At 42.8% G+C, this 24,369-nt stretch overlaps 1 protein-coding gene across 1 annotated transcript in view; it reads left to right on the forward strand.

The window, feature by feature from the left end:
- Positions 1-24,369, forward strand: part of ADARB2 (adenosine deaminase, RNA-specific, B2 (non-functional)) — a 105,507-nt gene that overhangs the window by 69,108 nt on the left and 12,030 nt on the right. Inside the window, exons 5-7 of the mRNA XM_010185123.1 lie at positions 2,400-2,551; positions 16,301-16,310; positions 17,046-17,204. Of these exons, the coding sequence (XP_010183425.1) occupies positions 2,400-2,551; positions 16,301-16,310; positions 17,046-17,204 (321 nt within the window). The remainder of the gene's footprint in view (positions 1-2,399; positions 2,552-16,300; positions 16,311-17,045; positions 17,205-24,369) is intronic.

Consider the following 24,369-nt stretch of genomic DNA (forward strand, 5'->3'; position numbering starts at 1 on the left):
ATAACAAAATGTGCTCTTTTAGCCACTGTGAGCATGTGGGAATGACCTTTCAATGCCACTCCGCGAGTGAATGAGGTTTGTGGGCTAACTGTGGGCCTCTCTCCATTGCTTTGTATGGCTGTGCAAAGTGGTATTGCAAGGGACTGCTACTGCAAACTTGTTCTCCCCCTCCCAGCAAAAAAAGACTATCCCAGGGCAAACGCAGAAGGACACTGGTGCTGGGGGAGAAATGACTTTGCAGAAGTGCATTTCATGCTCCACCTGAACCATTTTTACAAGGTCCCTGTGTCCCCCGGGCTTTGAAATCCCCCAAGCATCCCACGCACAAGAATCTCTGCTAAGACACAGCAGATGGAATTGTATCCCAAACTCTTTCATAACAATACTCCCAGAGTTTCATTATTAAACCTATTCAGCCAGTGTGCAGGAATGAATCTCATGTTCAAGTTCAGCACCCAGAAAAGCATCCCAAAGGCAGGTCAGGACCATATGTACTACAGAGGATCTCAGCCTCTTGGAGGAAGCGTCAGGCTGCCTTGCCCTCCAGCCCCACCATCTATTTTTACAGCAGCTGTCTATCACCCGCCCCATCAGCCACACTGACCGCAGACCCTTCTCGGACTCAGGAAGAGGGAGGAGGGCAAGGTTAATCAGTGAAAAACAATAACCAGTAAAAACAGGACAGGTGCTGATGGCTGTGAACTCCTGAAATCCAGCCCAAAGAATGACTGCTCCAACCCTACATAGCAACTGTTTCTAAGTACAGCAAGCTGCCCCCCACTCAGGTGAGGTTTAACAGGATAATAGCAGGTGTTAGGACTGCACAGCTTTGTGTTGTCCCAGCTGATTTTGCAGTGAATTATTTTAAACTAACTGCAATTGCTCTAAAGTCCAAGCAGCAGGACTTACAGGTATTTTATTATTTCAGAGGCTTGTATCAGGGCAATAATATAATTGGTGCAGTTGGGAAATTCCACCACAGCCAGTACAAAATGAAAGAGCTACATGTGGCGGCCCCAGCTCAGCAGCGGGTGTGGCTCCCTGTCCCTGACAGGCAAGCTAATGTGCCTGTAAATTCCTCCTGACAGCAAACGCATCCCGGCATCAAAAAATGACAAAACACCCAAACCATGGAAGGGTGACAGCCAAACAGCTTCAATAGCACAGAGGCTGCACCAGGAGAAAACAGGCAGAGGCATCTTGGATTAAAGCCAGGGCACTGCTTCGATGCTGAGTCCAAAACATCCCTGTTTACACTAACAGGAGGCAGAGAAACCAGCAGAAATCACCTTGGTTAATGGGCTGTCCTATAGCGAATTAAACGGGTAGGATTCTGGCTTATTAAGAGCCTCCTAGGAAAATCACTACCTGCAGGTGCTGTGCTGTTCAGAGATATTCCTGCAAAAAGACCCTTGAGTTTTCAAGGGAAGGACCTGGGAAAGGAGTCTCATCGTAATTTTGCTAATCACATTTTCACCTTCAAAATTAGAATCACGCCCATTATGCAAATATATGTATTAGAGGCAGCTGTCTGTCAGAGAAATCACCCATGTCTTCCCAAATGTAAATCATCTGAGGAACCGCACGGCAGCATAGCCTTAATGCGAGCTATTGCTGCGAACGGCAGGGCTGGGAGGGTTTGGCCTCCCGGGCAGCTGTTGGTAATGGAATATGTGCAAAAAAAAAGAACCACTGCGAAGATAAAAGCTTCATCTTAATAAGTATCTTTTGCAACTCAGCTGAGAAAAGCCTGCACAAGTTTTGCACTCACTTTTCAGAATGGCTTCTAATTTCCAAAAATGCCGAGTGGCCAAGAAGATATTGCTGGCTTAGTTGGAGCACTCATAGGTGGCTTTGGTTGAATGGGGAAGAAAAGCAATGCCTGGGGAGCCGGGAGGGTTGCAAGGGTCATAAAATCTGGGTGCTTCATTAGAGGCCCTTTTCAGTGGAGCATACAAACACACATCTCGGTTGCCATGATGTTAATAGGATTTAAACACATGCCTAGGCACTGTGATGAGCAGAGCTGATTTGTTCACATGAGAGCCTAAGAGAACTTTTCCTTTCTTCATGCACCACAGCCTCTTTAAAATCAATGTGTTTATGCATCCGTGCTTGTGAGGAAAGAGAGCTAGCCTTCAAAAATCCACACAATTTATCATTAGAATATATTCTAGGTAAGGAAGCCAAAAGCACTTTGACAGTTTTGACCCCCTTCACACATTTCTCCACTTGGAGAAGCTTATTGTTTTTCTCCTGTTGTCACTAGGTGAAATATATGATGCCACGTGCTAATAAAAGCAAACAAACAGAGGGAGAAAAACAGAGAGAGTGAGAGAGCAGAAATGTTTCCGATTTGGCGTGTAACAAATGACCTGGAACATTTTTTGTGATCATAGCAAACGGCGAGAAGACTGGGAGCGATCAATCTTCGTGCGATTAAAAGAGGGAGGCTACAGGCTGCGGGAGAACATCCTGTTCCATCTGTACGTGAGCACCTCACCCTGCGGAGACGCGCGCCTCAACTCGCCCTACGAAATCACAACTGACTGTAAGAAAAAAGCTTCCCTCTCTTTTTTCCCTTTTGTGTGGTTTTTTTTCCTTTTTTCTTTTTTTAAGATCAGCCCTTCTTTCTTTCTTTGCTTGCAGAAAATGTGTTTCACTCAAGAACAGAGACACTGCGGGCTGCGTGGTGTCTGTGTGTCTGTATGAATGGTGCTTGGTCCCACGTACAGAGGGGAGGTGTACAGGGAAAATCAGAGCTGGGCAAGGCAGTGGGGTTCTGCTCTGTGTGTCTGAGGATCAGTGGCTCTTACGTAGGGGACAGGTCCACAGCAACCTGCATTTCCTGATAGGAAATGCAACCCCAACAGTAAATAAATGTCTTGGGAAGGGTCCTCCAATATGAGATACTTGAAGCCATTTACATGAGCTGGACTAGTAGATCAGGTCTCCAGCTGGGGATGCATGGACTTTTCTTAAGATTTAGCAGTTACATCAAACCTGAGCTGTCCAGGCTACAGTGGCTGGAGTCTGAGGTAGAACAATGATACGATACGATACGATACGATACGATACGATACGATACGATAGCATGCATCTGTAGTGTTGGCTAAAGGTCAGGCTCTTTCCAGATACCATCTGCCTTTGCAACAAATAATGCCAAGACCCTTCAGGAAAGGATCCTTACCAGGCCATCCTGCCTGTGTCATACCAATCACATGGTCACTGCATGGCAGACGGACTGGCTGGAGCCCACCATGTCAGCCTTGAGTTCCCAGAAGTGGAAGCACCCAAATCTTCAAATTCAAAATGTTGTCCATTCTGGAGAACAACCAAAGGCTGTCCAGGAGGGACTCTGCTCTTTCACGCAGGAGGCAGCAGGTGTTTTTTGGGCAGCTGATGACCAGTGCTGCCTGTTGAACCCAGCCCTGGAGGTCAATCATACTTGGCTTATGGATTGCTTCAAAAAGCATATAAATCTGCCAGCTAATGAAGAAATGCTTCTTTAGATAACAGTACATCAGAAAGCTGTGCTTAAAAATATACAATCTTGCAACAACTCTCACTTATACAGTAAACTTGTAAGGGGTCACAAAAATACTTTTCATGTCGGTTGTTACACTAATTATTGCCCCAGTGCAGAAGCTGAGGCAAAAAGGGCTGCATGGCTTACCCAGGGTTACTCAGTGATTTAGTAGCAGGACTAGAAGGGAGAACTATATCTGGTTTTATTTCATTCTTTTAAGCAGATGTCTCTACCTTTGTCCTGTGCTCTTAAAACAATTTAGCACTGTATAAAAAGCCATGTTGCCAAAAGCTGTCCTTCAGTGAGATAAGCATTTTCTTTTAGCTCGCATTATTCCAGAGACATCTGGGAAGATATGTATTTTATAATGTTTATCATTCAGATCTTCTCTTTTTTTTTTTTTACTAAAGAAATAACCTTTCTTTCATCCAGTAATGACAAGAAACTCCAGATGAATGCTGTTTCATTTCTTAAACAACAAAGAAGCCTCTCCTAGCGCTAGCGCAAGCCATCAAACAGTACTGATTATTCTCTAAAGATGCATTAACATTTAAAAACGGTGTCACACCATGTGGTTTCTGGTTTTGCGAAGCAATACGATAAGCCTTTATCAATATAGGGAGTGAGTAAAATCCACTTCTCAAATCTCTTTCCAAAAATTTGCTATTATCCACCGTGTCTTCCCAGCACCCTCAGGGAGGCCTCACATTTCCTTCTTATGAGCTTTGTTCTGGTAAGGGAGGAGATAAGCTAGCACGCACTTGCAGCCCAGTTTACATCTTACTAGGTAGTGCAGGGTACCAGGTTAGCAGCATATGTAAAGGTCCAACCTTACTGTGGTTATGTGAACACCTGCAATGCAGAGGAGAGGTCCAGGGAGCCCACATCCTTGCCAGATTCATGCAGGAAAGTAAGTGACTGTGGACAAAAGGGTAACATCTCACTTTGATTTGCAACAATGCCCTTTTTGGACCAGAGATGAGCTGAGCTGTTTGTTGATACAGCCTTATGCAGCTCAGAAAGTGTAGCAAAATCCAGCTGGATCAGCGCTGCTCTGAGCATGGAGGGGTCTTCTAGCCCCTTTTTGGTGCTTATGGGCCGGGAGGCTGGAAGAGCTTGTGGGGGGATTCAAATGAGGTTGAAGCTTTGGGAGAGGCAGGTACAATCCTCCAGTAGGGGAGGGGGCTGAGGGGAGAAGTGCAGGAGCAGATGACAGCAAGAGAGACCAGCCAGGGCCAGTGATGTTGCAGGAATTGGAGGCCAGGAAATGCCAGAGGGGTTTCAGACAGCTTTGAGAGTTTTTATGGGTTTGTCCTGGCTCATTCTCTCCAGCCAGTCTCCTTCCCAAGACTCCTTTCTCTTCGTTGTTTTCCAACATCACCCACAAGGTTGTAGCACAGCTATATAGAGAAGAGGCAGCATGTTCCCAGTGTCCTCTCTACTCTGTAGTTGCTCCTCCACACATTCAGCTTCACCCCCTGCTTCAGCATGGTGCTGTAGGTCAGGGAGCCTGGGACAGCATCTCCTTTTCTGGTACCTTCTCCCTTTGTGTGCATTTAAGCAAGGTATGCCTGGATTTCTGACTTCTCCTGAGGGCAGTATCTCAGCACTAAGTTAACGTGGGTCTCCTGGAGGTTTCAAGGGAGCTGATGCTCTACTCTGCTCTGGTGAGAACCTACCTGGAGTACTGCGTCCAGCTCTGGAGCCATCAGTACAGGAAGGACATGGACCTGCTGGAGTGGGTCCAGAGGGGGACCACAAAAATGATCGGGGGGATGGAGCACCTCTCCTGTGAGGAAAGACTGAGAGTTGAGGTTGTTCAGCCTGGAGAAGAGAAGGCTCCAGGGACACCTGATTGCGGCCTTTCAATATTTAAAGGGAGCTTATAAGAAAGATGGGAACAGACTTTTTAGTCTGATAGGACAAGAGGTAACGGTTTTAAACTAAAAGAAGATATATTTAGACTAGATATAAGGAAGACTTTTTTTTTTACAATGAGGGTGGAGAAATAGTGGAACAGATTGCCCAGGGAAGTGATACCTTTCCCATCCCTGGAGATGGTCAAGGTCAGGTTGGACAGGGCTGTGAGCAATCTGATCCAGTTGAAGATGTCCCTGCTCATTGCAGGGGAGGTTGAACTTCATGACCTGTGAAGGTCCCTTCCAACCCAAACTCTTCTATAATTCTGTGTTTTCCATTACAGCACACACACACACCAGTTCATGAGGTGGAGCTTCAGCAATGGGAGTAACTAGGCCTGTAATATTTGTTGCATATTTTACACCTTCTCCCCAGTCTAAGGCAAACCACAGAATAATCAAGCTCTTGATTTGCTAAAGTGCCTTCCTAGCTAATTTAGGGCTTCTTGAATCATAGGCTTTTTTTTTAAGAGCCTCTTGAAAAGCAAAATGAATTGCTTAAAAAATTTAGCTTCCCAACTCCTCCTTCCCTGGCAGGATTTTACCTCATTATCCATCTTTCTTCTAGAGATGCACTCTCTCTTTTTCACTACATGGATTTCCAAAGAGACAAACAGAATCTGCCCCAGGGCTTGTCTCCATTCCCCTCCCCTGGGCTGCTTTTCTCTCTCTTGCTAACATGCTGTATTGCCTTGTACCATTGACTCCTTGATAGCTCAACTCCTGTTTTATCCCATGCTCCCTTTAGGTCTGAAACACACCATTGCATCTGCTCCACATGGGGTCTTCCTCCTGCTTGTCTATTAACCTACAGCTGTGCTGAAGCTCTCATGCACACACATTTGACAGAGCTCTTATCTAAACAGGATCCTCTTGCAAGCATGTGAGCTGGATCATTGCCTTGGTAGGTGATGTGATGGGGAGATGTGCACTGCAGTTTTCAGAGAAGTCAGGGTATTGAAAAGTACCCAGAAAGACAAGCTTGCACTCTCTACTTCAAGTGTGTTTTCACTGTGCAAGCCTGTGCTTTCCCTGCTTGTGACTCTGGCTGCTGGATTTTACATCCCATTCACAGATGAAATGTTTTCTGTTAACCCCTAAATCTGAGGCTGCCTCGAAGGGTTGGCCTGCTCACACTAGAGACTCAGCACTCTGTGTTCAGCTGAGGCTGACCCAGATAGCATCAGTACACAATCCCCAGATCATCATATCCTGAGCAGAGTGGCTGGAGAGGGCCAGATTCACACAGAAGCCATCTAAGGAGCCTGTCCCTCTCCAAGAAATGGACACAAATGATCTGTGACTGTAAGGAGGCTCTCAACCCCAAAGCTCTGCATTCAGGATCCTGCAGACAGGTATCAGAATGCAAATACAGTGAGGATGCTAGTGGCACCAGCTGGGCTAAAATCACTTTCAAAAGCACTGGGTTTGGTGAAAATTATTGGACACACAAGGGGAAGAAACCTGTACCTTCTTTCTGCCAATCCTATCTTTTATTTAAATGGACAAATTCTCTTCTTGTGAGTAGATGATAAGGAGGGGAAAGCATTTCAAGAACCATATAAATAATTCAGTGTTTTGAAAAGAAATTGGATATCTGTAACTACAAGAAAATGCAGCTTCTAATAAAATGATAAACTGCCCCATTACAAAAAGAGAGGGTAAAAGAGAAGGTCATAGGTCATCCCTTGAGCTCAAACACTTATATTTGTTTCTGTTGTACAAGAGCTCCCAGGTATTATGTCGTTCCTTCGTGGCTACTGGCCTGTTGTAGCTTGGGAGACCATATTGGAAATTTGTAGCTATTCAGTGCATGGAGCAGCTTCCTCCTAGATTGTGAAGTTGATTTTATGCTGATGAATGGCCCGTCCATGGAACTGGGATGAAGGTGCATTATTTTCCTATTTTTCGTATGACTGAGCAGAACAATACCTTGGGGCACCACAGAACAAAATTATCATAGAGAACCATGCCCAGAAGTAACGCAAAAGAAAAAAATGCACACAAGACTGTAGGCTGTAATGCTGAACAGTGCCTTGGGAGAAATAATCCTAGCACTGGATGAATTATTGTGGTCGGCCCAGATTGCTTTGTCATGTAAAGGATATTGCAGAAATTGCAGACACAGCATGAGTCTGTTGGATTACTTCAGGGACTAGGGAACCGGTTATTAAAGAAGGTGAGGAGAAATTGTCCTTTCTCTTCATTAGGACTGGACTGGGATGGATCCAAAAGGTTTGGGTTGGGGTATGAGCATGGCTCCCTTTGTCAGTCTCCTTTGAGATCAAGTCCCGTTAAAGCGGTGGCCCCTTCCTGCATGTACTACTGACACAGCCTCAGTTTACCCAAGTAAATACAGAGGGAATCACAGAATCATAGAATGGTTTAAGTTGGAAGGGACCCTAAAGCTCATCCAGTCCAACCCCTGTCATGGGCAGGGATACCTCCCACCAGTCCAGGTTGCCCAAAGCCCTGTCCAACCTGGCCTTGAACACTTCCAGCGAGGGGGCATCCACAACTTCTTATATTTTTCCTGTCTCCCGCTCAGCAGCACAGTAACAAGGAGTAGGAAAAAAAAAATCACCTATTTCATTTCCTTCCATATCTAGTTGAGGATGAGCTTTTTCATTTAAGGCCACTTAGACTCAAAGACAAACATGGACCAGGACTTGGATCAAGTCCTGGATCAGCAGCTAGACAGCTCCCTTTTTTCTGTCTCTGTTATAAAGTTTTGTCAGAACTGATAAATCATGAGAAAACTTTTTGGCTTTGACAATGCATTGAAAATGTCCCTTTTCCTCTCCTTGTGGTATTCTTGACTGCTTTAGCTCATTTGGGTTTTTCTGTTTCAAGGGAAGTTTTAAAGTAGAAAATATGATTTTTTAGAAGGATATGTCAATGCAGTGTGTGCCTATCTGGGAAAAGAGAAAGAATATGCTGGAAACTGTGGATTGCTCAAAGCCAGCATTGGCCACGGCTTTTAAAAGCTTTCATGTAAAGCAAAATGTGTTTGTTAGGATTCAGGAAAACAGGTTTCCACAGCTATAATCAGATCCTAATTTTAACAGAATGCTTGAATCGCCAAAGGGAGTTGCGCTGTATTTATTGATTCTGCCTTGTTATGGGTTTTGCTGCTTTGTAAAACACTGCATTTGGATGCAATGTTCAGATGTGATAAAAAAGCTACATTAATCAGCAAAAGGCCATGGCTGAGAAGCTTTCAGAATAGTAGCAGAAAATTTCAGCAAGAAAAGCTGTTTGTCCCTGAATTTGTCCAGCCCAAGGATTAATGATGTCTGAAGTTCTCCAACGTGCCCCGCAGCAGGGATGAAGAGACCACATGCTCCAGGACACAGCTGCCACAGTTCCACCCCAACATCCGATACCCTGCTAGAGTTATGCACCTTGTTATCGCACATATTTTGGGTGGAACAGATTAAAAACTACACCCACTAGGATCTAATTTGGTCTAGCTTACCCGTCCACTGAGTGAGATTCATAGGTAAGGTATGAAGGTAAATAGATGAGCTGAGTTTTACAAAGCTTGTCAGGCAACTCCAGGTCCAGTTAAGATCTCTGTGGGACTTTAGAAAGTTCTCAGACTCCTAGGGAGTTTCTTAGAGTATTATGAAGAGAGAAATCTGAAGGCAGCTGCATAAGAGTGACAAACAGTTTCATCCCCACCGTGACTCTGCTGGTACTTCTCTAGTTGGCCATGAGCAACTCACCTCACTCTGGTCATTTCTATTTCCACACCTGTAAAATGGCAATAAAAAGTATCCAGCTGTCACAACTTTGAGGAAAGGTAATTAATGCTCAGAGTAGGCTATTAAAATGGAAAGCACTATATATTCTAAGCACTGTTATAGCATTATTCAGAATGATATAGTAATTACAATCCCCACCTTTTTAAGGCCAACGGGGACCATTTCATGATGACCTAGACTGAATTTCTCCAGCCAGAGATCATAGGACTTTACTCAGTAATTTCCATCTACAGCTCCAGAAGTTGAACTAAGATCTGTCTGATGATTCAGCAAGCCTCTCTAGGCTCATACCCATCGCAGAGGGACTGAATATCTGTCAGTATTTTGTCAGATTTCTGTTGTTTCTGTCTCATGCGGTTCATTTTCTGGGTTCATATTTTGCTGACTTCTTTCACAACATTTCTCTTAAAACCACTCTTGAAGATTTCAATTTCCAAACAACAACAAAAATGCCAAAGCCACATGAATAACAGCACATTCTGCTGATAAAAGAAAAAGGGTTATGGTGAATAGCACATTCCCTTTATGTTTGCGTAAACTTTTTGATTAAAACATGGCAGGGGAGAGAATTGTCACCAAATGGGCAATTCCAGTGATGTTGACAATTTTCCACACAAAGTCTATTTAAAAGATAAAGCCTAGCTTTAAGAGAAAGCATATTTTATTTTAAAAAAATAGGAAGAAGATGCCTAACGTGGCTCTGTGGCTGCTGATGAGCTTCATGAAGGCTTCAGAGGCAGAAGTTTTCTCCATCATGGAGTTCACGGTGCCAGCGCGGCCCTTTGCCAGGTCTCCAGGCTTTGCTCTGCAGGAGCAGCTGCACTTCCAAAGCAACAGCGTTGCACATCTGATTTTAGATGAGAGGAGCAATTAGTAATTAAAAATAATAAACTTTAAGTGTTTGAGTTGTACTTCCCTTGATTGCCACATGCACAGAATCCTAATTCCACTGATAAATCTTGTGCTTTTGGCTTCAACATACTAATGCATTTCTACTCCAGAGCAGGCTGGAGTCTGAAAACTGGGTTTGTAGGTGGCATCAAGGATCTCCCCCATGCCTGACCCAGTACTGATCATTCCTCTTTGCCTGTAACAGTCATTTATAACTCTTGGGGGAAATGGTGCGTGTCTTATTGTCAACAAATGGTTTTAAAGAGGATTTCATAGAATCACAGAATGTGTCAGGTTGGAAGGGACCTTTAAAGGTCATCCAGTTCAACCCCCTGCAGTGAGCTGAGACATCTTTAGCTAGATCAGGTTGCTCAGAGCCTCATCAGGCCTGACCTTGAATGTCTCCAGGAATGGGGCCTCCACCACCTCTCTGGGCAATCTGTTCCAGTGTTTCACCACACTCATAGTAAAGAACTTCTTCCTAATGTCTAATCTAAATCTACTCTGCTCTGGTTTAAAACCACTGCTCCTTGTCCTACCACTACGCACCCTTGTAAAATGTCCCTCTCCAGCTTTCTTGTAGGCCCCCTTCAGGTATTGGAAGGCTGCTATACCCTCCCCCCGGAGCCTTCTCTTCTCCAGGCTGAACAGCCCCAACTCTCTCAGCCAGTATAGGGGAGGTACTCCAGCCCTCAGATCGTTTTTGTGGCCTTCTCTGGAGCTGCTTCAGCTGTTCCATGTCCTTCTTGTTGAGGGCTCCAGAGCTGGACACAGTACTAGTTACTCACGTTTTGATCCCAGCAGTTCCTCAGAGGCAGACATTATAGAAAACTAGTTTGTGGGATACATATTTTGATCTATTTATCAGATTTATTTTTTTCTCTCCCAAGAGGTTAAAGCTTGCTGAGAGACCAGGTCTTATTTAGAAGCTAGTCCAATGGTAAAATGGTTTTCATGTGTTAAAGTGCCATTCTGCACTCTAGCAGTTTCATAAAGGTATTGTAGCACCTCTCCCTAGAATGCACATTTAACACATTTCATATTATTCTACAAAAATAATAAAAAGTCTTTGTAAAAGTGCTACATCAACTGAACAGATGAAATTTTGCCCATCAGTGATGATACATGGAGGCACATTGAAGGACCAAAATGAATAGTTTTTCATTAAAACACTCAGTCATGTGTTTTGCTGTGATGGGGTACTATTCTTACACACTTGTACACTTACTAACTACACAGCTCAAACCAAAAATCATAGTTCAATGAATATGTACTTAAAACAGATAAGAAAAAAAATAATGCAGTCATTTCCCTTCCGTTCTTTTGGAGTCAAACTTAGAATTTTTCCCATCGCTGATTCTCCTTATGAGAAATTGATTAAATGCCACATATTGATGAGCTATCAAGATCAATGGGCAAATTGCTTTTGCTTTCACACCTTGTCTGTACATCACTTGAAACTACTGGCAGATGAAAAAATATGGAAGAAATAGAAAGATTCAAAAATGTTATTTGAAGATTAATGACAAGGAGAAAGAATAACATGCTGAAGGTAACATCTTCTATCAGGTCATGGGATACCTGATAGCTGTCCAAAACCAGGATTTCAGCTAGGAAAGATGCAGGGAGGAGGGAAAAGGTAAAAGAAGTTCAATTTCAGCTGTTAATTTCAGTTCCACAAATTGCAGGTGTCCCAGGTTGTGTCATATTCTCAGATAAAGCCTATTTTCAATATTTATATTTGTATATAGGGCTTAATGATATGGCCCAAACCCCAGATCTGACTTGAACTCTGCAGAAGCATGGTAGGCACTAGCACACCTGCTCTGGGGCTGCATTCTCAACTTTAAGGAACTCATGTCAGCAAACTTTTAAGTTATGCAAGCCAGGTGCTTGTGGTTCCTCCCGAGAAGGACCCATCCCTGCACTCACCACAGAGGCAGCTCCACTGACCCTCAGACAAGACCACTGCATTTAGGTGCCCAGCCCTCTCTGTAATGAATCCTACCCTCAGTAGCCATAATTCAGCTTTGCACATTGCAAGGGGACCTATTGTTTTCTTTATAAATCCTGACTTCTTTCACAATATCCCTAAAGTTTCTTGCTGTCAAATGCTGGCCTATTGCATTTTAGCCTTGCTCTCTGCTGATCACTAAAGCCCAATACAGCAGAGAATGATCTGCCCAGCCACCCTACCCAGCAAAGGAGACACATCCAAAGCATCCAGTGTGCCATGATGCTCTCTTCAACACTTCCAGAAACAGTAATATTGTACATTTATTCAGCATCTGCTTGAGGAAAGTGCATCTCTAATAGCCATCAAAACGCAAAGGCAGTCAGATGTTTACACTTCTCTTTCCATCCCTTTGTTCCAAACCCCTCTAAGGAAGCTTTATAAACCATGCTGATGAATGGAGGGTCCAGCACTGAAAAAATGCAAGATAGGCTGTTTTATTTCTTCCTTCATGAGGAGAGAAGAGCCTCCACTGAAGCAGAGAAATAGAAAATGAACCTCTGAGGCAGTCATGCAAAATTTCAGACAGAGCCTTACTCGTGTGATTCTGTTTAATCACCGTTCATTTCCTCTTCACTCTTCAACTACATAATAAATATGGAGTGGCTTTTTTCATTACCATTAGAGCCAGAACTGGTCTTGAAGAAAATAAGAAAATAAGGGCTGAGCCTTGAAATCAGTGGGTTTCACTGATTTTAAATACAAGGCACCTGTGTAAATGTATAATCCAATAATTAATAATCCAGAGCCCTTTTATCTTAGGAACTCTCAGGAGTAATTTCCACATCTGAGTGTAGCACACATCATAAATCCATTCCAAATGATTTTTAAATTTGTCCTTTCCAATTCCGGTTTGAATTGACATTTTGTTCTGGTTGAAGTGGCATCCTCAGACGCCTTCTCCCCTGCAATTAGTCGAGATTAAGCAGTTGGAGAACCAGCACAGCAAAGATCAGAAATGCTCATAGTCACTGATGCTTTGATCATACTGAACAGCGGAGCAGCAGTAGGCTGTAGTTTGTGACTTTAAGTTGCATAAATAAATACATTTCTGAGTCTGCTTTAAAATGATCTGTAGCAGGGTATGCCAGCAAGTGGACTGCACTGTTTACTGCTGGCAAGCAGTTTATGTGCTGGAGTCTGCAGCTTCAGAGCAAAACACACAGAGCCTCAGCTTTTTCTTTGTTCAATATTTATATCTTCCTGCGCTACTTAATGACAAGCTAAATAAGAACAAAGTGTGTCCCAATGTGGATCTGGATTTATTTAATCATTGTCGATCTGAAAGTATTCAGAGCTTTGGGTTATCGGTATCTTATATAAACGCTGCAGATCATCTTTTTGAGCATGTGTGCCGGCTATACCAGTAATGTGAGCAGCCTGAGACAGGCAGTACAGCACAGGGCTTTAGTCATACTTTATCCATTGAATTTAATAGCAGTTGAGCAGCTGAAACCCCTTATCAGTGCTGTGGGAGTGTGTCCCAGGGTGAGGGTATGCTGGCCACAGCTGCCTGATCCCTATCAGCTAATGCCATCTACTTTGCTGCACCCTGGGCAGGGCACGCATTACAGGGAGCAAAGTTTGACATGTGGGCTGAGTTAATATGAGCATTTGGGAACTGAGATGGTCTGTGCACTTGCACACACTTCCTAGATGCTTTTAAAAACTTTATTATTCAGTTTCTGATACTTGCAGGCCAGGACTGAGATGCTGCAATAACAACCAGACGTGGAGTACTTCAGTGTTTGCATTTCCTTTGGTTTCCTGAGGGAAACCGAGAAGACGAAATAAACAAATAAAAAATTAAATGAGCAGGACCCCCCCTCCCAGTCTCACAGAAATGTTTCAGATCCCTTTACCCTCAAATTGCTGGCCTATGCTTTAAATTTTCCAAGTGCTCAACAGTTGTTTGCAGGGCTGCTGCTGCTGCTTCTTTCCCTGAATTGGCTCTCTCCTTATCTCTGTCAGCACATTGTGAGATGCTTTGCCCCTCACCAGGTAATGTTTACACAGTGAAATCAAAGTCACATAAATGACGAGCTGCTCCTCTTGTCATGCAGTCACTAAAATTCCCTAACTGTTACATGTCCCTTTGCATGTATGCAAAATGTGGGTATATCAACATGGTGAACTGCCTGAAAATGAGAGTAATCGAGGAGACCAATGCACTTACAGGGGAAGGTCAGAGTGGGAGCTGAGAAAGCAAGAGGAATGCAGAGAGAGTTGGAAAATGAGGGGAGAAAGGCCTAGCAAGAGAAAATATTCTTCTAAAAAGAAGACGGAGAAAGAAACACTAAAAATTCATTTTGTCTTGGGGGATTTCCAGCAGGTGGACTCCTGTGGTAGTTCTTTATTAAAAGGGTAGCATCTGATTTTCATAAACAGTTTTTGAGCGGTACCTTTAGATGAATTTACAGAAGAAGGAAGCATGATTATCTTCATTATACCTGCAGGAAAGCTTGGGAAAAGAGAACTGATTTGCTTAAAGTCAAACTTACTACCAGCCAAAACAGCAATAGTCTCTTGAGTCACTCATCACTGCTTCCCTGGCAGGGGTCTAGCTCTGCTGTGCCACCACTTCTCTGTGTGTGCAGACTAAGGCAAAGTGGTTTTGCTATACAATCCTTGCTGTTGCTCAGATAGATGTGTTTGTTAAGCAGAAGTGATAATTTTCTCCTTTTGTTGTCCAAATTTCATAGCATCTTCCTCACGACTCTTGTTTAATAATAAAAATTGCTGCTTGCCATGCTTGAAGTTTTTAAAAAATGAGTGTCTCTGCAGAGTCCCAAGAAAAATATGGACCAGTTCCCAGATAGCTAATCCCATCCAAAGAGCTTTCTCTGAATGATACTCCAGGAGGTTTCCCAGACAAGAGGGATGTAGAAGGGATCAGCACACATGCCATGAAAATGGTTCCCTGACAGCATTGGCACAGCCCAGCAATTTGAGATGTGAGAGGGATCTCAGACATGTCTGAGACTTTGGCATTTTTGCTTACTGTATAGTTTATTTGTCCATTGGGTCTTCCCAGTTTCCCTTAGAACTGAAGTTTGAGAAGTTGCGGTACTCCAAGTCTGGTGGTTACTGCAGTGTCTTGGCTTGTGAGGTGCTCTGGGACAACTGGGCATGAGCACTCCCACGTACCCTGCTGGGACAGGGCTGGTGATTGGGACGGTAGTGCAACAACCACTGTCCACGAAACTTGGTTCCTGAAGCAGCACTAACAAACCCTACAGAACTTGCAAACATTTTGGATATGCTGAAGTCTGGTTTTGGGTGGGAATTGGCTTCAACCATGGTCAGTCGATCCAACGATACCTGGTCCAGCCTGCTGCAGACACACATATCCCCATCTTAAATTTTAAAGAAGCAGGAAGAAAGCTGAGAGGCAATGATCAGTAGGGACTCAGCTGCCCATCTGCTGGCAGGTCACAGCCAACTCTGCTGTTCTACACATGTTCGCTACCTCCTCTAATCCCAGTGGGCCATGGTGATTTATTTCCCCATTCCCTTTTTGTAACCCATCCATTGGCAGCAGCCAAAGTCAATCAATTGCTTCCACCAGAGCTGGCAGCACAGGCAGTGGTCATACAATGCAAAGACAGTAAAAAATGAGAGAGGGAGAGAGTGAGTGGCTGGAGAGTCTGCATGATGCCAGCTGCTCACGGCCAGAGGTTTGATCAGCCCTGAAACCTGTGACACCCAGTGTTACTCAGCACCAGGAGTCCAGGCAGACCTGTAGCCCACTGAGGGCTGAGGAGCATTACCCTTACAAAATTACACTGGAGAGCTGGAAATACAGGTAAAAGCCTCATGTCAGTAGAAGCAGCGCTCCTTTTCCTTGAAAGCAAAGGCCACAATGCACCATCTTTTGTTATTTTCCTTTGGGTTAGAGGGAAATCATGACAGGTATGCTTCACAGAGATGGTGTCCTCCAGTGAAAACCCTCTGAGGGTAAGAGAATGAGCAGACCTAGAGTATTTCCTTGCTCTTCTCTGCTGTTCTATTACAACCAAAATACCCAGGGGTTAAATAGCAGTATAAAGAGATTAAGAGTGATTTTCATAATGAACTTCAGTTTTTCTCTTTTCATAAAGATGAAGGTGAAATACTTCAGAAATATCATTATCTTCTGCACTTACTGCATGTCTGCAGGACTCAGTTAAATTCACTGCAGTGCAGGGCGAGTGCATTAGCCACTTACTCTGCACCACCCCAAAGGCAGTGCCTTGCACTCAGCTGTATAACATTGCTGAAGTGACTGATGGCAATTGCATAAAAGACATCAGTATGACACATGGCAGGAGGGTACCTTACTTTAGGGAGACTATAGGGGGAATTTAAGCAAACGATGAATAACTAGCAAGTTTTGATTTGCTTTTGATCTGGAGTATAAACTTCTGCTTTTGAGAATTTTCAGTGAAAATTTGTGAGAATAAACCAAAACCTCAGTTCTGAAATTATTCAGAAAATGCCACTGAATATCACATTGTAGTACTGGACTGGACTGCGTCACACAGGTGTCTTTGATGACACTCACTGAACCAAAGTTTTCCAAATATTCCCCTGACACAGCTCAATCCTATAAGCATGGGTTGAAAACAAGAAATTGTACTGCTTCTTCAAAAATCAGAGCACCTCTGTTCTTTTTGAATATATAAGGGAATGGGAACAGGAGTTCAGCATGTGCTGTGTGAAAGTTTTGATGAATGTGAAAAGACAACCATGCTAGGAAGCACAAACTTTTTTCCTTTATGCTGCTTTCTTGGGCTGTAATCTCATCTAATTTTGCATCCAATTTAAAAGACCTCTACAGGTGGTTCTGCAAATGCAAGCTACGGCATCAACACAGCCTCTTGGTTTCTTTTTAAAAACATTTAATTATTGCCATTCTTGTGTTTATTTTGCCCAGTGAACAGCAGCAAGCACATAGTGAGAAAATACCGTGGGCACCTCCGAACAAAGATTGAGTCTGGAGAAGGAACCATACCCGTCCGGTGCCATAACGCAGCTCAGACGTGGGACGGCGTCTTGCTGGGAGAGCAGCTCATCACCATGTCCTGCACAGACAAAATTGCCAGGTACCATAGCACCTGATGTACATACATGACAAAACTCTTTTCACATGGAAATGAAGTTTGATGCCACAGAGGACTATGGCTACTGGTAGGGAATAACTAGTGGGTGCTGACAAACCCTGTAGAAACAAAGACCTTCTTTGTATGCAGAAACATGCCATATAAATAGGACGGAATGCAAATAGGACATTTTCCCAAAGCCTCCATGGGTTGTTAGTTGCTTTTTACAGTGTGACAAAAATATAAACTCTCTTTGCAGCATGTTTTGCCAATAGAATTTCAGTGTGCAAATAAAATACATCCACTCTGCTCTTATTGGATCATTTACCCCAAAACTTGCAAACCAACCATCATGCAGATACACTTAGCTCGTCTGCGCCCTGTTGGATAAAGTGCCCTAAAAGCTGCTAAGAATATTTCTGCTATTGTGAATGGCATTGCAGAACTCTCATATCACAGCCACCCCTGTGGCTTTCTGCTCTGTCCTGTAAATGCAACACATAGAATAAACGCTGTTTAATAAATATTTCATAATTATTCCATGGTGACACATAAAATGTCCACACATTCACCATTCTCTGTTTTAGGGTGTTAACTAATAGCAAATGATGGCTATCACATACTGCAAACAAAGTCTGCACATTTTGACATATACTTATTATACTATTAGTATATAACTAAACATACATATATACTTATGCTCATAATCATATATACGTGCATTAGCTATAGATGCAGCTCTACATGTAAAATACATCACATTATAGCTATGAAAATGTAAATGTTATGATCAAATTCTCTGGTGGAATATCATGCTGAAGAATTTGATTAAATTACATCAGCTGAGAATTTGGCCCAATTATTAAAGGCCAATATAAACAATCTTTCAAAAAAGCATAAAGCTTTTGTTTAATGCAAATGCATAAATCCTGCTCTCAGCTTTAACCGGATGACCTACTGAAGTTAAATTAGTCTGTAGGCTTAGCAAAGTCTGGCCTTTTGGCAGAAAAATGTATGACTGAACCAGCAATTGGAAATACTAATAGAGTCACAAAATCTGCCCTCTGCTAAGTGTAATCGTCACAACTGTTGTGTTTGCATGAAGGATAAAGAGCAGCTTCTGCTATAATACTTGCATTTATTCATAAAGGCATAACAGAAAACCCAGACTGTTTTCAGTGGGTCTCCCGCTCTGTTTCTGGATGCAGTTGGATTTTCCAAATTCAGACTCATATGAACTCATAAAGCTAAACAAATTTAAGTTTGAGAATGGAAATATTGAATGTCATTAGCCAGTGAATTAAACATCAGCTTTGCAAACAGTATTACATTTGCTATTGATGGGGATGTTGACTGTAATGCACGGTCTTAGAAGCTGGTTGTGCTCCAAGCACATCTGATGAGCACTTTCAGTGAATCCTTTCCTTTTTGTCCCATATCTGAACAGCATTAAAGTCAGTGAAGAAAAGAAGAATCTACCAAAAATTTTTTCCAGGGTAAAAAAAAATTTTGCAGCTCTTATATTTTATATTATTATTATTGCAATTCTGTATGAATCACTGCAATTTTTATTATTTATTTGCACTGTAACTCAAATGGGCATGGGATTTTCCTAGATAAAAAAAAAATCATCAATCATTATTCCCTGCTTTGAACAGCAAATGTTTACTCTCACCAGTGAGGAACAGTTTTAAAAAGGCTGAGAAAAGGGGTGGGAAAAGCAATATATGTAGGAATGGTGGTGGAGTTGTGGCATAACAAATGCTTCAAACATTTGGACACTTCCAAGCACTGTGGGCTCCTTGGTTGGGTTAGGAGCTCTGGTACAGGGGCAGAGGAAGAGAAATTATCAGATTCAGAAATCGAGGAAGGTTACAAGGAAGAGGGAATGGTTATTCCTATAAAAAGGCAAGGACGAAGATGGAAAATTATCATAGAAGAGGTTATTTGTGTGTTTCTGCACATATAGGCTTGTTTCTGCCTTCTTTGCCTCTGGCCATAGCAAGTACAGGCAGGAAAGGAGTCCCATGGATAAGGACACTGCTATGAGGGACCTTTCCCCACTGCCCCCACTGAAAAGATCAGCAGGTGGTTTCTGTGCTACACTTCAGACTCCAAATATTTGCTGTACTGTGTAGACAGTTGACTCTTCAAATGTCTGCAGGGTGCAGGGAACTGGTTGCATATCATCTGGACTTGTCTTGCCATGAGAAAAAAGATCTCCGAAGCTGAAAGTCATGTTTGTATAAGCAAGATTTGACAAAAATCTGGCTTGTATACTTTGGATTTTATTGCTTGTAAAAGCCCCTCAGGAGCACTGGGCTATTAGAGAATGTTTCCTCTTGAGAACTTAGCCAGTAGCTGCTAAAATATATATCATTTTGCATTATTTGCAAAGGACATTGCTATCAGAATATCAAAGACTCAAGAACAGAGAGAGTTACTCAGAAAAGTGAATAATATTCTATAAATCATGTATCTAACGACTTATGTTTTCTTGCTCACAGGATAGCCATAAGCAGAGAGTGGTTTAATCAGATTTATTTGTTATTCAAAGGCATTTAGCAATTTTTATTACTATCACCACAAGTTTGAGAGAATTTGATGCTTGGTATGCATTATTTGGGCTATATGGCTGTATTGAGATTGCAGGATAAACAGCCTGGTATCATACTATTCCCTTACTGAATTAAAGCACAAACACTTCTGGCATGAATACTCATGTTATTTGGCTCAGGCAGGGAATTACGAGGTGAAATTCTGCGACTGCATTATAAAGGAGGTCAGACTAGATCTTGGTGGTTCCTTCTGGCTTTAAAAACCTATGCATTTATATGTGCAAATTTAAAGTTTGGGCTCTGTGAATCCCCAGATAACCCATGCTAAGAGAGTGTTAGCTATTACGCTTACAACTTCTGCCAGTCTCACAGTGCAGCTGAAGCGAGTTCAGCCTCTCAGTGCCATAGGTTTTAGAATTAAACCACGTTCTTTAGACACAAAGTTCATTAGTTACACTAAAATCTAAGGTTTTTACCTTCATTTTCCTCTGTAATGTACACTGTACACACTTGTGAAAAAGCAGCAATGTCATTAGCAAAATAATTTTGAAAATGGGCAGCTGTTTGGGGAAAAATTTGTGTCGTCTAACATTTTCTTGACACTAATCATAACCTGTTTTAAGATCTTTATGTCAACAGAGACATCACAGCCCAAAGAGAATTTAGGCTTTTTGAGACAGCAAATCCATTCATACAATGGGCCAAATTAAGCCTCTTTTCACCTCCCTTTCTCACACCAAGGCTGGACACAGGAGCAGCTCATACCTTTGCTCATTAGGTCAGTGCAAGGTTAATGCTGCTGCTGGTGGAAGGCTCTGCAGTTGCTGCTTGGGAGGAAAATTACATATGTACACACACACCCCCACAGGCATGCACACACACACATGCACACGCCCACACACACATACACATTTAGGTAAAAACTAAGGGTATTTCTAGAGTTCACCTCCTCTTTGAGGATCTAAATGCAGTAACCAAATATTAGGGAAGTTCAAACTGAACTCTCTTTCAGACCCTCAGAAATGTCAGAGCAGTGAGGACTGAGCAGTACTCAGGTTCTTACCAGCTGCAGGGGTGGGATTTGCAGCACCTCTTGGTGCTGGGGACCTCAGGGACACTGACTCTGTGTCCTCCTCATGACATGGTCTCCAGCTGTGCAAAGCCAGCCCAGCGCTGAACCTCTCCTCTCCCCTGCACAACACCGCTGCCTTCACGCAGCACACCATGTGTGTTCGTGTGTGCCAGACTTGCAGGTTTGGGATTGTGACCACACAATTAAATGCATGCACATCTAAAATAAGAATTTCTGGATGTCTCTACTTCTTATTCCTACAATGTAAGAATTACAAAAGACTGGACAAAATATTGAAGAACTATGCATTTCTCTATCTCAGGTCCCTCTGGACTGACTTGTACCAGAAAGTAAGAGTCTGCCGTAGAGTACAGAAACCTCCTTGCCTTCACAAGCTTTGTCCTCTGATACACAGAAACACTGTCTGAGCTTCAGGCCAGCCTCCTTCCACCATGGCTCATCACCCAGGCCCACCATGCCCTCAGTTTGACAACATATAACTCCCTTCTGTATAAAGTTTCTTGTTCTGTGCCCTGAACTCACTAGATTTATACATCTCATCACCAGCATCTAGGTTCTTTTTTCTTCCATGCAGAAAAACTGCAGAAATTATTTCTCCCAGCATCAACCAATCCAAAATAGCAGGGCATTCCCCCCTGAGTAGCTGCGCAGGAAGGTTTAATGATTGCCATTGCCTGTGGTTTGGCAGAGAAGGGCAACAGTGCTGGGTGCATGGGGAGGAGAACATGATGGCGCTCCACAGTACAGCAGACCCGTAGCATAAACAGGTGTTCCCAGGTCCTATGTTGTCACATCTCCTCCACTGCCATGCACATGCAAATTATTCTGTGGATCTTGATCCAAGCACCCAATACAAAGGTTTATTTAAAATTTAGTTCTTGCCTGGGTGTCCCATTAGGGACTGAGTTGTGCAGTGCACTGCTCTTCCCCAAGATCCTCTTCCTTGACAGACCTTGGCAAGGGGACTGGAGATGTTACGGCCAGGGCAGAGCATGTTCACGCTCACTGGATATCTGGCTGGTGTGTTTACTTTGGAGAGACACCAGCTTTCTGTGCATCAAACTTACATCTGCACGCACTAATAGTGTATAGATATACTTAAAATGCATGAGCTGTGGCACTTGTCCTCTTTCAGAAGTGGGCATCAGCAGCTCCCCATGCAGGGACTGTGCTTTGCAGGGTGCAGGATTTGGAGGTAACAGTCCTCACAAACATTGACTTCACACATCAAATAAGAGCCAGAATTCAGTGTTTATATTGTAAGCTCTGGCCTTAAAATTGTTTTCTTACTACTGCTTCTCAAAAGGTCATGTTTAAAAGACTGTATTTTCTTGCCACCAGGTTAATGGTCATCCACTTCCTTGTACTTCACAAAAACAGTGACATTAAACCCAGAGGTTAAATAAGACCTTGAACATCTAAATTGCACCTCACCTGTAAAATGACACAAACAGTAACAAAGGACCTCTGAGCTTTGCATTACAGCATTGGCCATCTATTCTTGTGCCATGGCTAAAGTTTGTGGATTATTTGGGCCCATGAGCTAAAAGAATAGTAAGGAATCTTTACTGTGAATATGATCAGAGTATTGGAAGGTAATGTAGTCTTAAGGCACTGTTTCAGGATTTAGCAGTGGGAGTCTGAAGTAGCATTTCACAAGATGATTTGAGCACATTAAGCTGTATTTAAATGTAGTGGATAAAAATTCAAGACTAAAAGTCAGCATCAGAAATTGGCATTCTTAGATCTATTTTAGTGTTAACCTGACGACCAGAGCCGTTGTTACCAGAAGACTGAGCCTGGCAAGGTAACTCTTTAGAAAAGATACTTCAAAAGCTGCATATTAATATAAATGAAAATCAATTAACACAGCCAGGTCTTCAATTAGAGATGATTTGTGCACATGATTTGTAATTCTCTCTCTTAACTCCTTTCTGTGTGACTGAGATTTTAATTTCAATCTTTCACCACAAGGTATGTTCCAGAAAACATATATAAACCACCTACTGTTAAAATACAGATCAAAAACTAATGCACTAGTTCCAGTTTCCAAACCAATAATAGCTAAATGGTCATATAAATAGGAACACCACAGGTGTTCTGCTGAGCACAGGCCACCATGAATAACAATTTATATTGTGTGAAGCATAGCTGGAGATATTGGTAATAGAAACCATGGTACAGGAGGTTAACAACACACCAAGCAGGTAAGACTTAAAGCTCTTAATAGTGACCCAAAAAAAAGTGTCTTTTATAAAAAGCCTTAACAAAATAAGCTTTGAAATTCATGAGTAGTGCTTTTTAATGGGCAAGGTTTCCAAAGGTTCTGAGGTGACACTTGAGTCTCACTGGGCTTCAATGTCAGGTGGATGCAGTTCCCTGAGATGTTTTGAAGCATCATGCAAATTCCTCCACATCTCAGTTTTGAAGGGGTTCAAAGGCAGGAGCATGTCAGCATTCAGCTTTGAGTAATGCTCTGTGCAAACTCCTGCTGCAAATACTCAGCAAAGGGGCTCCAGATGTCACACCAGGTCCCAGCAATGGGCGATGAGGCAACCTGTGTGAGGCTGAAACCCTTCTCACCCCCATGGGCTTTCCCCAAGCACCTTTTCAGTTATTTATATCATCTGTATTTCAGCTGGTCCCAGGGCAGGGTTGTGGCCAACTCGTGTGGGGAGATGATGCTATGGCATGCAGGTGTGGAGGCTGTGATGTGGTTATGCCTTAGGGGCACATTTTTCTGCACACCTCGCTGGTGGTCCCAGGCTGCCAGGAGCATGGGAGCTGCATGGGGGCTCCTCAGGGGCTCACCCCAGCCCACCCTACACCTGGCATCAGGGGAAACATGGTGTCTAATTAAAGGCTGCCTGCTCTGGGATGCCTCCCAGCTCATCGCTGGCATTTCTGTGATTGAAAAACAGGCAAAAATATATTTACTCAAGGATTATCTATATTGGAAACTGGACACGGGATTCTGGCTTTGTAAACAGTGCAGTAATATCTGCTGTTTGAACAAAAGGAAGGGTGTACTTTCCTTCCATTTAAAGCACCAAAACCCGCGTATTTAAGTGAAAAGAGGAGACATTTGGTTTTATTGATCCTGCTTGCAGAAGATTCTGGTTTTTTTTTTTTAAATATCTGTGACTAAGGGAGCAGTGGGTTGATTTTCACTTTATTGGAAGGGTTATTACAAAGCTCACAGCATAGAAGTTATTAGAGAGATGCGTGCCCTTGAAAACAGCCCTTAAAATCTTGCACAATTAGGAAAATTCAGAATGATCCAGCATATTTCCTCATAGCGAGAAAAGTCACTTTGATATATTAAGGACCCAAAATGTAACACAGCATTGCTCTGAATAATAATTTTATTTTGAAAAGCCACATTTGAAGAGAGCACTTTGTTACAGATGGGAACACAGCTACTTTCATGGACCTAAATTAGGCTACAGAGAAATAGCTCCTTCAAACATGAACACCCTTATTGATAGTTTTACTGTTGCTCAGACAGATCTTTCTC

This window comes from Mesitornis unicolor, unplaced genomic scaffold (assembly GCF_000695765.1).
Source record: "Mesitornis unicolor isolate BGI_N332 unplaced genomic scaffold, ASM69576v1 scaffold12925, whole genome shotgun sequence".
In the NCBI taxonomy this organism is placed as follows: Eukaryota; Metazoa; Chordata; class Aves; order Mesitornithiformes; family Mesitornithidae; genus Mesitornis; species Mesitornis unicolor.